General features: G+C 45.2%; 1 protein-coding gene across 1 annotated transcript; it reads left to right on the top strand.

The window, feature by feature from the left end:
• Nucleotides 1–737: 737 nt before the first annotated feature.
• On the top strand, nt 738–10,223 carry LAX1 (lymphocyte transmembrane adaptor 1). Its single transcript, XM_059038450.2, has 6 exons — nt 738–954; nt 1,295–1,494; nt 4,043–4,152; nt 4,568–4,678; nt 5,363–5,448; nt 7,226–10,223. Exons 2-6 carry the CDS (start codon nt 1,406–1,408, stop codon nt 7,967–7,969), a joined length of 1,140 nt encoding a protein of 379 aa, XP_058894433.2. The 5' UTR covers nt 738–954; nt 1,295–1,405; the 3' UTR covers nt 7,970–10,223.
• The last annotated feature ends 7,005 nt before the right edge of the window (nt 10,224–17,228 follow it).

Raw genomic sequence — 17,228 nt, 5'->3', positions numbered from 1 at the left:
CACAACGAAGAGCAGCCCCCTCTCGCCACAACTAGAGAAAGCCCGCGTGCAGCAACGAAGACCCAACGCAGCCAAAAGTAAATAAATAATAAATTTATTTTTTTAAAAACTTTGACGTTTGGGACACTTTGGGTAGACACGGGGAGTGACTCTTCCAGCTTCTGAGACAGGTGCACAACAGGCCAGACTGTGATGCATATTCTCTTGAAGAGCCCTGTAAGCAAGCCAGCCAGCAGTCGGGGGCCCCGAGGGCAGGCCCCCGGGGCCAGGTCAGTCCTGCTTCAGCTTCATTCTAGGGCTCGTACCCAGAGCAGAGGTCCTCAAAATGTGAAACACAGACCAGTTCTGTCAAAATCACCTGGGAAGTATTTATGAAAACCACCGATCCCCCTCGGCACCCTCCGCCCACGAATCAGCAGCGGGTGCCAGGGATGTGCATTTGTTTCTAAAAAGCACCTCCCAGTGCTCTTTAGGTCTGCTGAAACAAACATTGTAAATCTGGAGGCTTAAAAAACTCTCAGTGTCTCAGAAACTCAGGGCGAACAATCACAAATCCCCCCCCACCTTGCCCCATCTTGAATCACGCTCCCCGCAGAACACAGCGCGCCGGCCAGTCCAGGGAACAGGGTGCAGACATGATTGCTTCTACCTTATTAAGAGCTGAGCAGCATTTCCTGGGCCCCATGCTTCATTAGCACGTTGGTGGTGTTGCTTCCTGTAGCTGACTATCTGTTTCCATTCTGGCAAAGTGTTTGCTCTCTTCTCTGCTTCGGGGGTTGGGGGAAGATGAGCTTCTCACGGAGCCTGTCTCTGCCTTCTTGGCAGTTTCCCCGTCAGTGTCCCTCACATCCCGCCCACAAGGCAGAGACCCTGGCTTCCCCCTGAGCCTCGCTGCGGAGCACCACACCCAGACGAGCTCGCCCCTCCTGCAGTCGGCATCACAGCTACATCCAGGTAGAACCAAACCTGTTGTTTCATATTTTGGGTCAAGTCAGCCTGACATTTAAGGGATAGAGGCAAGGTAGGGAGTTGATGGGAGGGGTAGAAAGTTCTAGAAAGATAGCTGGGAAGCTTTAGAAAGAAAGAAATAAAAACCAATAGACTTTATTTGTGAAGGACTTTGGTAAATAAAGATTTAAGAAGATGAATTTTGAGAGTAGAAAGTTGTATGTTGGGGAATGTTCAGAAGACATGCAGACCAGGAGGAGTTCTGTCATTCTTATCTACTAAAAAATGTGGTTATACCACACAGGATTATATGTAAAACACAAACCAATTCTGACTTTTCTCCTAGGAGTCCGCAATTTAGGAAGAGCCAGGGAAAGTGGCAGACAGGCTGGCAAGCAGATGACAATTAAGAGAAGGCTTAGAAGGAGGAGCTGAAGCCAGAGACAGTCCTAGGATTATGGCTGTCACCATACCCACCAGCTCAGAAATGAGAGAGAGGACTTCACAGCCCAGCACTCTGCAGGGAACCCTCGGCAGCCCAGACAGGTAAGTGGCCCGGGTGGTGAGCTCTCCCCTCCCCTGATTTAGACAGAGGGCCCTGGTCTACCCTGGGAGGCTTCTACCCCAGCAGCATTGCCACCCCTCACCAGGGTGGTCCCCTGAGACCAATAAACTCTAGGCTCAGAGAAGTTTACTCAGAACTGCTTGCAGGAAAGAAATGGGTATTGAGGAGAAAAAGGAGTTGATAGGGGGAGATGAAATATGATAACACAGCATTTCCTTAGAGCTGGCTGCCTGGCCTGGTTGGATTTCTCACTCTCAGAGGCCCTGATTGCTGTCCTCCATCATTCCTGTCTCAGGTCCCACCAATCACTCCTCAAAGAAACAAAAACAAAAACTAGTTCCCCCTCTGATGGAAACAAAAAGCCCACTTTTTTCAGGTGTTTTTAGGCCCTAAAAGCTTGCCATGAATAAAAATGGAATCATAGATATGAAAAAGATATATCCTTAGAACTTAAAACCCCACAGAACTAATTGTAGATGTAAATTTTACAGCTAAAAGCTTCAATATTATATTAAATAAAAAATCCATCAGCCATTGAAACTCTGACAGTGGGAGGAATAAATTTCAGTGCTATGATAACAGCACAGCTCAAAATAATAAATTTTAAATCACTGTAGTTTGGGGAGGTAAATATCATTACCATGACAAACAAATACATGTCACTTGCAGGTGGACAGAGGCATTGATGGGGAATGAATTTGTAAAGTGTCAGAAACTTGCAGCTCTCCTGGCAGAAAAATCCTTTTTCTATATTCATTCATTTGTTTGATAATTTACTCATTCATTAATTTAACAAATATTCATCAGGACCCTACTGAGTACCAGGCACTGTTCCAGGCACCAGGTGAACTGGGCAGACAAGTTCTTGACCTCCTGGAGCTTACAGTCAAGTGGGAGAGTCAGATAGAAACAGATGAACAAATGCATGGATAACATAATGTCAGTCAGTCATAAGTGCTCTGAGGAAAAACCAGGGCAGAGTAAGGGGATTGAGAGTACAGGGAGGGTATGGCCAGGGAGGACCTGTCTGAGGAGGTGACATTTCAGAAGAGACCTGAATGAAATGAGGGACTGAGCTATGGGAGAGGGAGCAGCAGGTCTGAGAGACCAGACTGCTTTGCCAGGAACAGCACAGAGTCCTGGAGGTCAAGGTCAGAGGGAAAGTGGTAGGAAATGAGGTCAGAGGCAGGCAGAGGCCAGAACAGAAGAGGCCATGAAGTCCTCACTGGGTAGGGACCATGGATGTTATGCCAAGTGTGATAGGAAGTCATGGGCGGTTGCAAGCAGAGGAGGGATGTGATCTGATTTACCGTTAAGAGGATCACTCCGGCCCGTGTGTGAAGATAGTGTGTTGGGGCCAAGAGTGAAAGCAAGGAGACCCATTAGAGAGGTTCTTGCAAAGGTCCACATGGAATGCACGGTGGTTCGGACCAGGGCGGTGGTAATGGAGGAGCAAGAGGTGACTGGTTTGGATAGATGCCCAGGGATGAGCAGACAGAATCTGCTGGTTAACTTAGAAGTGGGGTGTGAAAGAAAGAAAACATTCAAGGATGGCTCCAAGGCTTTTAGCCGAGTCATTAGATGATGGGAAACACCAGAGGGGCAGGTTTGTGGGGGAAGAACAGGAGTTCTGTTTCAGACATTTTTGGTTTGAAATGTCTATTAGGCAACCCTGTGGAAATGTCCAATACAGAGTTGGGTAAACAAGAGTAGAACTCAGGAGGACAAAAATCTTCCCTGATAGATGACCTGGTTTCTAGTAATTGGGGAAGCAGGTCTGCTTAGTGAGTCCTTCTGTAACCTCAACTAGCTGCTTCTTATAGGCAAAGCAGAGCAGTAACTCCGTGCCTGCCTGGGAACTGCAAGTAAACCCAGAACTTGCTCCATGCATTTGCATTGGTTAAATTCCACAGAACAACAGAGTACTGCTTGGAGACCAGCTCCACAAGTTGGTGCTACAGGGGTTATTCAAGTGCAGGCAACCTGGACTCTTGTCCCAGAGCTGCTTCCTAATTGTAAATTGGGCAATCTTCTCCTTCGAGCAAGACAGAAAGCCCAGGAGCAGGGAATGGGGGAAGCAGGAGCAGGTAGACTTGCCATTCCAAGTTTGGAAGACAGTGTGAAGCCATAGAAAGAACAGTCTTTGGGCCCAAACAGACCTAGACTCACGTTCCATCGTGCTCTTTCTGACCTATGCGATCTTTGACATGTTACTCTACCTTTCTGAGTCTAATTCTCGGATCCCTTGGTCACAAAGAGAAATGGGATTGTTGTACAGATTAAATAAGGTTCACATGCAAAACACTGGCATCCAGTAGGCATTCCAAAGGGATAGGTCCCTTCTCCTGGGTCCTATTTCCCTCTCTCCAAGGGAAGATGACCCTTCCTCCCACCACCCAGCCCACCCCACCTCAGCTTTCCTTCACCGGGCTCTCATTCCAAATCCTCAAGCCCTACCTCCTAAAGGAAGCATCTTCTCCGACTTGCCACCCTCCTCTGCTGGGTCATGGCATTTGGTTTTCCTCGCAGAGCTAAAGACCACAACAGCAGCATCTTTTCCGGGTTGGCGGGGCTCCTTGCCGTCCTCCTGGTTGTCACAGTTTTCTGTATCCTGTGGAACTGGAACAAATGGAAGAAGCGTGAGTCCCTTCTTTGTCCAAAGTTGAGACACCCTAGGGTCAATCAACTAGCCTGGTATTTAAAGCCCAGTTTACCCTCCAGAGATAAACTGTTGGGCTGGGTAGTCCTCTGTTCTTACCTGACACACAGGTCATTGTCTCCCTTGGAATCCTAAGCTGTGGCTCCATAAGGCTCAGTGCTGAGTGGAGTTCCATTTTGAAAGTCATTTTGCCCTGGTATTCCTGTGCCCTGCTTCCGTCCACTGAGTCCCCTATGCTTCTAGCTCAAAGGGAATTGGTCAAGTGTGAAAACGTATTTTTCATGATACATGGTGAGGGTGAGCAATATTTTCAGGGACCATCTCATCCCCAAGGGGCCCTGCATTCTGTGCAGCTGGGCCCAGCCATGACCTCCGTGTCTCTCATTGACTTGCAGGGCAAGTTCCTTACTTCCAAGTTACCGTCATGCCCTTGCTGACTCTGCCTCGACCCAGACAAGGAGCCAAAAATATTTATGACCTCTTGCCCCGAAGACAAGAAGAGCTGGGTAGGTTTTTCTTTCTAATCCATGGAGTCCAGCCCTACAGAACTTCTACCGCCAGAATGTACCTCTCACCTGGAAGCAACTTTCTCTAAAGTTGCAGACCTTTCTGTCCTTCAGGGAGCATGAGAGAGAATGGGATAGATAGACTGCAAGATGCAACTCCAGTGCGGGCTTGGAGAGCTCGAAGAAGGGAGCTGGGCGTGGCGGGGGGTCATCTGGGTTGGGAGTTCTGTTTGTTTCTTTTTCCGATTTCATTGATAAAAAATTGACATACATCACCATATACGTTTATGGAGTACAGCATGATGGTTTGATTACATAGACAGCAGCTTTGGTTTTTCCTGACGTAAGTTAGCAGGTGACAGCTGCGTATGTCTAGCATTGGGAAAGACATACAGAAGGAAAAAATGGCCTCCAGCCTCAAGGCAGGGAGGGTTCGCCCCAGGAGCCTCCTTCCCAGCCTCCTCAATTCCTGTGCTAGTGTCTTTTTGTCCTCAGCTAGCTGAGGAGGGTTCCAGGTCTCCTAGCACATCATCTCTGTAGATCTGACCCTCTCCCCACAGAACGCCAGGCCCCAGACACCAGACATCACACAAACCCACTTCACCCAAGATGCAGGAATTGTACAGGCTGAAGCACTCGGAGGACTGGCTGACTATGTTCAGGGTTTGTTCTCTGTTCTTTCAGGAAGACATCCATCAAGAAATATTCGTATTTTCAGTACTGAGAGCCTCCTCTCCAGAAATTCTGACAGCCCTCCCTCTGAGCATGTGGTAAGAGTCAAGTGAAATGACAACCCGTTTGGGAGAAATGATATGTCTCTGGCAGAAGAGCTGAAGTGCAAGAGTTCTAGGTCTTGGCTCTGGTTTGACTGCAGACAGCATGTCCTTTGGCACACACACACACCCCGCCCCCCATCCCCGAGGCCCTATTAATAAATTGGGAAGACTAGCCTCAGGACTTCCCTACCACCCAAGGCAAAAACTTTAGAAAGAGAGGAGCAAGACCTTGAGATTTTAGGAAAGGCACCAGGGCACATGTATTCAAGGACATGGTGTTAGAACTGAAATGTGTTTTCCAAATGAGTGTTGTCCGCTTCCAAGTAATCACCTTGGGAGGGTACCTAAATATTCCGACAGTGCTCAAAATACTCTTAAAGTTCTACTTTGGCAATTACTTCTGAGCCTACGTCAAATTGTTTCAATCCTCCTCCATGGCAGAAATACTCATAAGTTCACTCGTGTAGAAAGGCACTGAGCATGTCGGGGATACCTTTGAGGTTACAAGGGGACTATTACAATTAATAACAATAATCCCTTGTGTCTTGTAGTCTGGCTCTAAAGGCAGCTCCCCAGGAGGAGTCACACCAGGAACGGTAGAGGGACTATTTTGAAGATCAGGGTGCTTATTTCCATAGATAAGTTCTCATTAGCTTGTTAAAAGAATCAATTCCTTTGGTTTTGTGACCATCCTTGGGTAGGTACAGCCATGCTGCAGCTGCTGCTGATTCGGTTGTTACCCAGCCTTTCTTCACTCAGGGGCTTAGGTTGATTACCATGTGGCCACTCCATGTCACCACCTTTGCTTCCTCTTCCTCTTGCATGTCCCCCATCCTTGGGCTCTGCTGCTGCTTCTAAGACTTCCTGGGGCAGCAAGTCTAAGTGGCTGATAAAAGGAATAGCAGAGGAAACTCCATTGCTAAAACTACTTCTAGGACTCAGGTGGGCCCTGAGGGAATTTTGCATCTAGAGTTTAGATTTCAAACTGGCTTAAGCCCACAAACAGGTTTGGATTGTACTCCATAGTATTTGAAGGACATTTTGAACCAGTTGGCAACATTTAAAAACCTAAAAGATTTCACATTAAAGTCCAGATGTCCAGCTTTTCTTGAAAAGCAGTTCTGGAAACAACAGACTAGCATCTCTAATTGGCCATAATCAGCTGATCTGTGTGTCAGCTGCCCCTATACTAATATAACAACAAGCATTTTTTAGTGTTTTCTTTGTGCCAGGAGCTATTCTAAACACTTTATGGTCAGTAATCCATTTACTCCTCACAAAACCCTCATGGTGTGATATTATTATGATTATACCCATTTTATAAGTTAGGAAACTAAGGCACAGGGAGATTAGGTAACTTGCCCAAACTCAGCACAGAGTGGTGAGGCCTGGGACTTGCACCCTCAGTCTGAGCCTAAGCCTCTACCTTTAACCACTATGCTGCGCCTCAGTGTGCTCTGGAGTAGCAGGCTCTCTCCAATTCATAATACTTCCCCCACTCCCCATTGAAACCCCACAGTGTGGCAAAAAAAACAGTTGCAATTTATTGTCAAATTTACACTGCTGCTTTCCTTAAACTCAACCTACTTCACTTATTCCTACCTAGCATCTGAAGCCTTGAGGTTTGAGACCCCTGATTCAGACCTTTTCTCCAAAGTGAAGAACTGAGAGGAAGAACCATTAGATGTAGTAGTACTGGGCGGGAAAGAAGAAAGGTTTTGTCCATGTTTCTACTTCTATCCTGTCACTGGCTTTCTCTTCTTACTCATAGCCCTCCCGAGCAGGGGATGCCCTCCATGTGCACAGAGCCCCTACTCATGCCATGGGGTATGCAGTGGGCATCTATGATAATACCATGGGGCCCCAGATGTGTGGAAACCTCACTCCCTCAGCGCACTATGTCAATGTCAGAGCTTCAAGAGATTGCCCAAGCACCTCTTCAGAGGATTCAAGAGATTATGTCAATATCCCCACAGCAAAGGAGATTGCTGAGACTTTAGCTTCTACCAACAGCCCTTCTGGGAACCTCTTCATCCTCCCAAGTACCAAGGTGCTGGAGTTGACTGAAGAAATATATGAGGGCTGTGGGAACGCCAGTGACTGCACCAGTCTGAGGTCTCCAGGAACTGAGAGCAGTTATCCACTCAACGATGGGGAAGGGTCTTCTCAGACCTCAAATGATTATGTCAACATGGCAATGTTGGATCTCGAGACCATCCAAGGGAAGCAGCCCTGGGGAACTTTTCAGTGCTGCAGAGATTATGAAAATGTACCACCAGATCCCAGTGGAAACCAGCAGCAGGAGGAGAAGGAAGCGACATCTTCAAACACCGACCATGTAGAGGGCAGGACAGATGGTCCAGAGACCCACATTCAACCTGTCATGCAGTCAGGGAGTTTCCTGGCCTTAAAGGAGTATGTGGCCTATCAGTCATCTGCACAGAGTGAGAACAGTCAGATGAAACATGGAGAAGAGATGTCAAATGAAGACTCTCATGACTACAAGAATGTGTGAGCTGCCAAGGTAGGAGGTAGGGACTTTGAGCAGGGGCCTGACACATGGCTCCTTCCTGATGAATTAAGACCCAGCCACCCAGCTGGAAAGCCACATGGAGTGGTCTATCCTGCCGGATCCATAGCCATTACAGGGTCTAGTGAAGACCCTTGACCACCCTTGTATTTCAGTGGATTCATTTGGTTACGCTAAAAAGAAGCTGAAATGAGTAGGGAGCTAAGAGGCTCACAAAAGCAGAGGTTTGAGAAAGTCAGAAAGAAATTCTTCTCAGGCAGGGTGCTGTTATCTCTCATACCAACTTAAGAATGCTGACACTGCCTTATAGGACTGTGGGGAGGTTAAAAATGGAAGAGTACTTTAGTACACAGTGGAAACATGAAGTAGTCTAAAATCATTACCTTCACTAATACCAGCAGGCTGCAAAGCAGGAATACAGATTATTTGGTAATCCAGGCAGAGGCCAAAAGGAACAAGGAAGTTGGGTTGGGGTGGGGGGACGGTTTCTGCTCTAAAATGAGTGTGGACAACCAAATGCTGGAGAAAATGCAGAACAATAGGAATTCTCGCTCACTGCTGAAGGGATTGCAAGGCATAACATTCACTCTGGAAAAGTTTCTTATAAACATAAACCTATTATACAACCCAGTCATTCCACTATTAGGTATTTATCCAAGTGTGAAATTTGTATTCACAAAAAAACCCATACATGACTATTTATAGCAGCTTTATTCATAATTGCCAAAACCTAGAAATAACCCAAATGTCTTTCACCAGGTGAATGGATAAACAAGTGTCCTATATCCACACAATGAGTTTATCCACACTCAACAGTAAAAAGGAGTGAATTAGGTTCATGCAACAACATGGACAAATATTAAACGTATTTTGCTAAGTGATAGAAGCTAGACCTAAAAATCTACATACTGTATGGTTCCATTTATATGACATTCTGAAAAAGGCAAAACTATAGGGGTGGAAAACAGATCAGTGGTTGGCAGGTTTGGGGAGAGGGAAGGGGTTTACAACAAAGGAGCTGTACAAGGGAATTTTTAGGATAATTGTTCTGTATTGTACTATGGTGATGGATACATGACTATATTCATTTGTCAAAACACACACAAAAATAGCTGTATAGCACAAAGGGTGACTTTTGTTATATGCAAATTTTAAAAAAATTCACCAGGCCATCAGGGGAACACACAATAAAATGCAGATTGTAAAAAATGAATCTAACTGCTTCACAAATGTATGACATAATCTCACTGAAGGGAATGGGGGAAAAAAAGAGCTGGCCTAAGTAACTTTGGAAAACAATGTTTTGCTTGAAACTGTAAGATAAAGACACAAAGAACTGAAAACAAACGCTGCAGTCTAGTTGGTAAATTTGTAGGGCATACTTGAATTGAACAAATAAGTAAATATATTACAGGTAGGGAGAGGCAGGTTTCTTACTGTCAGAGAAGGAAGTGACAAATAAGCAAGTAGAAAAGGAAATATAAACGTGTATATACATAGGCTAGTATACATATATACTTCCTAACTCTGTCCACTGGAGGGTCTAGCAGCAATCATGGTCCAGTAACAGTGAATGCACTTAGCTCTCAGACCTTGGTTTCTAAACTTGGTAGACACCACCTTAACCATGTGATCAAGGTCAACTCACCAGTAATAAGTTATATTGCTATATGATCAAGGAGAAGGGTACTTCACCTCCGTGGTATTCTTCCCCCAAATCCACAACCCCAGTCTTATCATGAGAAACATCAGAAAACTCAAATTGAATGACGTTCTACAAATACCTGACTGGAACTCTTAAAAGTGTTAAACACATGAAAGACAAGTGAAGACTGGAGAAACTGTCAGACTGGCGGAGACTAAGAAGACATGATGACCAAAATATAACATGATTCCTTGGATTGGATCATAGTACAGGAAAAGGGCATTAGTGGAAAAAATGGTGAAATGAAAAACAAGAAAGTCCATATTTTAGTTAATAGTATTGTATCAATGTTAATTTCTTAGTTTTGATAAATGTACGATGGTTATATAATTAACATTAGGGGAAGCTGGGTGAAGGGTATACAGGAACTCTCTGTACTATCTTTGCAACTCTGTAAGTTATGTCAAAACAAAAAATAATTTTAAAACATGGACAAAGCTGGAAGTGAAGACATCTAGGCTCATTCCACTTAAATAAATGTGCCTTTGTTCCTTTTTCTGCAAAATGGACATAATATAAAGCATATGCTACTGTAATTGTTCTGGATATTTGTCTGTTTTCTGCATTGTTCTGTTAATGTATGTACTCAGTCTCTCCTATCATACTGAAATCACTTTGCCTGTAGGAAAATATAATTAAATCCTTTGTATTCACCCTAGTTCTTAGCACAAGGCCCAAGATAAAGTCAGGTTATCGATGTGACAGTTGATGATGTGGTTTCAGTGCATGTCTTTATAAAATGTTGAGTGAGGTTTTTCTGTGGTTCAGGAATGGAGACTAAGGCTTAAAGCTAAGTATCAAAGGTGTAAAAACATCCTACATTCTGAGTTCCAGAGCACCACCAGCTGTTAGGGGTCTGCCAACACCACTCAAGGCTTACTGAGAGTAGGAAAATTAGTCCTCCCATGTACTGCTCTCCACCACATCGCATCCCTGCTCCACAGGAGAGGACTGAGATGTGATTGCGGTGAGCCTTTGAGGACATGCTGGTGAGGAAGAGAGTTTCTTTCCTCCTTCACTGCCCCCATCCCCAGGGATGCTAACCATCTCTTCTGCAGAGTACCTGATGCCCCAGTAAAAGGAGAAAGAGCAGTGTGTTGCCAGAATTGAGAGAAAGGGCTGCGGAGCAGATGGCCACCCACTGTTGGCCATGGCAACAATAAAAGTGTCACCAGAGGAAGGCAACTGGACCTGGGTCATTTTGTTGGCACCACGTCAACAGGGTGCCAAGGCAAGGGGCCTCTAGGATAAATCTGTGAGGTATAGACCATCTGAGGTGCCTTCACAAACACTTGGGTGGGTGCTATAGACTGAGCATTTGTGTGCCCCCAAAATTCATATGTTGAAACCTAATCCCCATTGTGAGAGTAGTAGAAGGTGGGGCCTTTGGAAGTGATTAGGTCATGACGGTTGAGCTCTCGTGAATGGGATTAGTCCCCTTGTAGAAGAAGCCCAAGGGAGCTCCCTCACCCCTTCCGCCCTGTGAGGACACAGCAAGAAGATGGCTGCCTACGAAGCAGCTGTCAGGCTCTCACCAGACACCAAATCTGTGAGTACTTTGACCTGGGACTTCCCAGCCTCCAGAACTGTGAAAAATAAATGTTTGCTGTTTAAGTCACCCAGTCTATGGTATTGTTATCATAGCAGCCCAAGCAGACCAAGACGGTGAGATAAAGACAGATTTTTACAGGAGCTAGCTCTTTCATACCTGGTGGCTATATTTTGGATAGATTTCTTCATTGCTCTCAGAATCACTCTACATGTGACCAGCATTTAAATTCCTGCCACACAGAGGGCACCACATCAGTCTGATATTGATGGCCAGTAAAGGTTGGCCTGGGAAGCAACAATAGCACAGAGGGAGGATGGCAACCTCAATCAGTCAAGTAAGGAGAGATTTGTGTCAGATGTGAGATGAAGATTCAGACAGAACTGAAAAACACTGGCATGTAAGGATTCTCATAACCAAGAGACGGTTATGTAGTCGAACCCAAGTCCATGTGCCCAACATACAGTGAGGCCAAACAAACTGAAACGTCGGCGTTTGGAGCAGAAAAAGGTTTATTGCAAGGGCTATGCACGGAGAATGGGTGGTTCATGCTCGGAAGACCTGTACTCCCCAATGGTTTTCGGGGAAGAGTGTTTTGTTTTGTTTTGTTTTGGCTGCACAGCTTGGCTTACAGGATCTTATTTCCCCAACCAGGGACCGAACCTAGGCCACAGCAGTGAAAGCGCTGAGTCCTAGCCACTGGACCGCCAGGGAATTCCCAAGGAAGAGGGTTTTTTTTTTTTATTGCGGTACGCGGGCCTGTCACTGTGGTGGCCTCTCCCGCTGCGGAGCACAGGCTCCGGACGCACAGGCTCAGCGGCCATGGCTCACGGACCCAGCCGCTCTGCGTCATGTGGGACCCTCCCGGACCGGGGCACGAACCCGCGTCCCCTGCATTGGCAGACGGACTCTCAACCACTGCGCCACCAGGGAAGCCCCAAGGAAGAGTTTTTAAAGGCAATATTTAGTGTGAGGGCTGCAGGGTGTACAACTTTCTTTGGACTAGTTGGTGGTGAGGTAAACAGGGTGGTGTTCCAGGAATCTCAATCATCAACCTTATGGTTCTCACCAGTCTGGCGTCTCAGCATGTATTTACCATCCTCCAACTGGATGGGGGTCTTAGTTCCTGCAGAACAACTCGAAAATATGTATCAGATTGTTATGTGTATTTCCTGAGGCAGAACTAGGACTCTGTTCTATCACTGAATTATTGTTTCTTGACTGCTTTTCCTGTGTTTCTGCATTCTTTAATTAGTAACTGCTTGAATTTGAATCTGTTCTTTGGAACTCAGGGAAGGCCTAGGAGACTAAAGCCTTCTTTTATAAACAAGAAGTGGGGGGGGGGTTATCTTTTGTACCTGGGAGGGCCCCACAGGATCCTGCTCGGTGTCAATCCTCCCTTTTCTTTGTTACTCCTCAATCTTGAGGGGAACAGGGGCGGGACAAGAAAAGGAATAAAGTTTTGGATAGAGAGGTTAATCATAAACTCAGCAGGGGAACTCAGTTTTAGGGGGACTCAAACCCAGCCAAAACCTAGATGGGACTTGAACCCACGGTCTCTTTTTTTTTTTTTGTCTGTTTTTAAATAAATGAATTTATTTATTTGTTTGTTTATTTTTGGCTGCGTTGGGTCCTCGTACTGCTCACAGGCTTTCTCTAGTTGCGGCAAGCAGGGGCTACTCTGTTGCAGAGCGCGGACTTCTCTTTGCCATGGCTTCTCTTGTTGCAGAGCACAGGCTCTAGGCGTGCGGGCTTCAGTACTTGCGGCTCACAGGCTTAGTTGCTCCACGGCATGTGAGAACTTCCCGGACCAGGGCTCAAACCCATGTCCCCTGCACTGGCAGGCAGATTCTTAACCACTGTGCCACCAGGGAAGTCTGAACCCACAGTCTTTTAATTGAGATCACACACCTGGTCTCAGGACTGAACGAAGCTCAGGTTCTTAATGTCTCATCACAGAAAGAATTTAGTGAAAGACAAAGTGATAGGTAAGAAGTGGATTTATTTAGAGAGAAACACACTCCACAGAGTGTGGACCATCTCAGAAAGCGAGAGAGAGGTACCAGGGTACGAGGTTGCCAGTTTTTATAGGGGTGGGTAATTTCATAGGCTAATGAGTGGGAGGAGTATTCTAGTTATTTTGGGGAAGGGGTGGGGATTTCCAGGAACTTGGCCACCGCCTACTTGTTGACCTTTTATGGTGAGCCTTGGAACTGTCATGGCGCCTGTGTGTGTGTCATTTAACTTGCTGATGTGTTACAATGAGCATATACTGAGGCTCAAGGTCTAGTTGAAGTCTTTTCTGCCATCTTGGACCTAGTTGGTTCTAACCAGTTTATGTCATGTCCTATGGCTTTGTCATTATTTTAAAGGTTGTGCCCTGCCCCCCTTCTCTCCTGTTTCAGTTTCAGTTATGAGATGAAAAATTATGGGATCAAAATGAGTTGTTAAGAGAGCTACCACCCAGTAAAAAAGGGAGGTTCAACCTACAACTTGGGTGGCAGTTCCCAGAACAAAGAAAGCCAACTCATGCTTATACCCCAATGAGCTGGACACCTCAATAAAAAAGAAATAACAAGCCCCAAATGGAGTAATTTGCCTTCCACTACATCAAACCACGGCTTAATTGCAGTGTCAGTTCTGCCCAGAAATGTGACCTGTAAAACAATATGAAATTTCCTGATCAGTACAAGTCAGGTAATCTGCATGATAAAGATCCTTGCTATTCCCTTCCCCTCAAAAAGAAGAGGACCTGGCCCAAAGTAACCTTTTTCTTTTGCTAATAACTTGCTTGTCCCACCCTCCTTTCTATAAAAGCTTTCCATTTTGTACCACTCCTGGAATGCTAGATGGGATGCTGCCTGATTATTGAATCGCCTAATAAAGTTAATTAGATCTCAAATTTACTTGGCTGAATTTTGTTTTTTTAAACATCAGTTACCCTTATATACATTCTCCCAAATTGAGAATAATTAATAAATTATTTTCTCAGATAGGTAACCATTCTGTTTATTTCTTGTTCTGAGAATTTTTACAAATGAATGAGTTAAAGACTTTATTATAATTCTTTCCCCTTACAGTTTTGTTGCAGGAAGGGGGACCCCTTTCATGGCCCGAGAGTGAGATCTTTTCTAACATTCGGAAATGAATTATCCGAGGAGACACACGTGCTGACAGAGCAAGAGACTTTATTGGGAAGGGGCACGTGGGCAGAGAGCAGGAGGATAAGGACTGATTTGCCACGTGGCTCACAGTCTCGGGTTTTATGGTAATGGCATTAGTTTCCGGGTTGTCTCTGGCTAATCATTCTGACTCAGGGTCCTTCCTGGTGGCGCTCACATTGCTCAGCCAAGACAGATTCCAGCAAGAAGGATTCTGGGAGGTTGGTAGGATGAACTGGCATCTCCTTTTGACCTTTCCCAAATTCTTCCGGTTGGTGGTGGCTTGTTAGTTCTGTGTTCCTTACCAGGATCTCCTATCGTAAAATAACTCATGCAAATGGTTACTGTGGTGCTGGCCAGGGTGGGCGGTTTCAGTCAGTGTTTCCCCAACAGTTTTATTTTCTCGCATTAGTTGCCAGGAAATTTTGAGTTAAATTGAATGCCCAGTTGTGAAACAGAAGGGAAGGGGGGAGAGCACGACCTTTAAAAGAATGACATAGCCATAGGACATGACAAAAACTGGTTAGAACCAACTAGGTCCAAGATGGTGGAAGATTCGACTTCCAGTAGGCCATAAGCCTCATTATACACTTATTGTAATGCATTAGCATGCTAAATGACACACCCATCAGCACAATTACAGTTCTGAAGCTAATCATAAAAGGCCAAAAAGTGGGTGGTTGCCCAATTCCTGGAAATCCCCACCCCTTCCCCCAAAATATTTGGAACAATCCTCCCACTCGTTAGCCTATGAAATTACTCAGCCCATAAAAACTAACCACCCCGTGTTTCAAGGCCTCTTGCCTTCTGATGGCCCATACTCTGTCTATGGAGTGTATTTCTCCCAAGGTCACTCTCGCCTTTTGAGATGGACCACATTCTGTCTATGGAATGTGTATCTCTCTAATTAAATCCATTCTTACCTATCACTGTGTCTCTCACTGAATTCTTTCTGCAATGAAACTTAAAGAACCTGAGCTTCATTAAGTCCTGAGAGCAGGTGTGTGATTTCAATTAAAAGACCATGGTTTCAAGCCCCAATCTGAATTCTGGCTGGGCTCGAGTCCTGGCACGTGGGTTCACATCCCATCTGAGTTGTGCAGTTTCAGCTGCAGTAATTGTCCCATCTCATATGCCTGATAATGCTAAATATGAAGAAATCTTTTCAAGATCAGGATGAGAAAGTAGATATAAAAATAACTTATTCATTATGAGTCCTTAATTAGTTAAATATAGTAAGTTAATTATTCAGACTTGTAGCCTATAGATTGTGACTTCCTTCAGAGTACTGTTTAGTATCAAATACAGAAGCTGGCTAAGTCTGCTCCTTCTCTCTCTATCATTCACCCTCTAATGGTGAGCAGAGGACATTCCCTCCGGCATGTCTCCTTCCTGAACACTGCATTAGTGTCACGGTGCTTTATCGTCATTTCTGGTTTTCCTTTGGGCTGAGAGCCTGTATGAACTTGGAAATACTTCCAGAAACTCTCAGTCTTAAATGAGTCAATAAGCTGTTGTCACAGAAAGAAGGCAATGGTGTTCTAGGAAACACAAACAACCAAGGAAATCTATCATAGCTATTCTTACTTCTGTTACTGTTACTCAAATACTGGCTTCACCTCTTTGTGGGTGTCAAGCCAAAAGACTCAGCCAAGCCAAGGAGCAGGAGAAGGAAGGATGTATTACTTACAGCAAATAAGGAGAACACCGGGGATCTTTCCCAAAGCAGTGTCTCTCAAACAGCAAAAGTGGGGAAGTTTTGAATTGGGGAAAAGGTTAGAGTCCAAGACTTAGTTGATTGAAGTCACGAGGGCCAGAAAAGGTCAATATCATCATTCTTTAGGTTCCAACCATTTTGGGGTCTTAGCAAGTATTTACTATCCTCCACCTGGCTGGGAGCCTTAGTTCTTGTAGAACAACTCAAAGATGTGTATCAGGTTGTTATATAAAAACAGTTCCTCCTCATGGAACTGTATTTATATAACTCTCTTTTATCACTGAACTATTGTTTCTTGGCTGCTTTTCCTGTGTTCCATTAAGATCATTAATTACTGAGATTTGCTCAAGGACAAGAATTATGGCCAGGCTTATATCACAAAATGGCTTTGGCCAAAATGGCTTTTCTTATGTCAAAAAGCTATATCTGGTTCTTTTCCTCCTGGGACCCCCTACCCTATCTATGTACATTATTTCCTTGTATTGGTTAACCACTTATGTTTGTAGGGGAGCAGAATTTTGCCACCGCAAAATACGCCCTTTTGACATAAGGATTATTTTAAACTGGTTATTTTATTTATTTATTTTTGCGGTACGTGGGCCTCTCACTGCTGTGGGCCTCTCCCGTTGCGAGCACAGGCTCCAGACGTACAGGCTCCAGACGTGCAGGTTCCAGACACGCAGGCTCAGCGGCCATGGCTCATGGGCCCAGCCGCTCAGCGGCATGTGGGATGGATCTTCCCGGACCGGGGCACGAACCCGTGTCCCCTGCATCGGCAGGCGGACTCTCAACCACTGCGCCATCAGGGAAGCCCGAAACTGGTTATTTTAAAGAAACTGCAGACACAGGAGAAGCTCTGAAAACTGAGTAAAATTTACCCCTTTGTAAGAGACATTTACATTTATAAGGGAAATCTCCATTTGGAAGGGTGTCTCCCTCACTGTACCAGGAAGAGGGGGATGACTAAATCTTTAGAAACTCTTATCATTGGAGAAGGCAGCAACTTAAATCTGCATAACAGCCTTACTCTTGTTTACTGTGCTTTTCCTGGTGATCTCCCATAACTGACTCCCCATCACCATGTCCTTTGTCTTTAGCTGAAGATGGTATTT

The sequence above is a fragment of the Kogia breviceps genome, chromosome 1 (genome assembly GCF_026419965.1).
Source record: "Kogia breviceps isolate mKogBre1 chromosome 1, mKogBre1 haplotype 1, whole genome shotgun sequence".
NCBI lineage: Eukaryota > Metazoa > Chordata > Mammalia > Artiodactyla > Physeteridae > Kogia > Kogia breviceps.
This window is presented reverse-complemented; position numbering and strand designations above follow the sequence as displayed.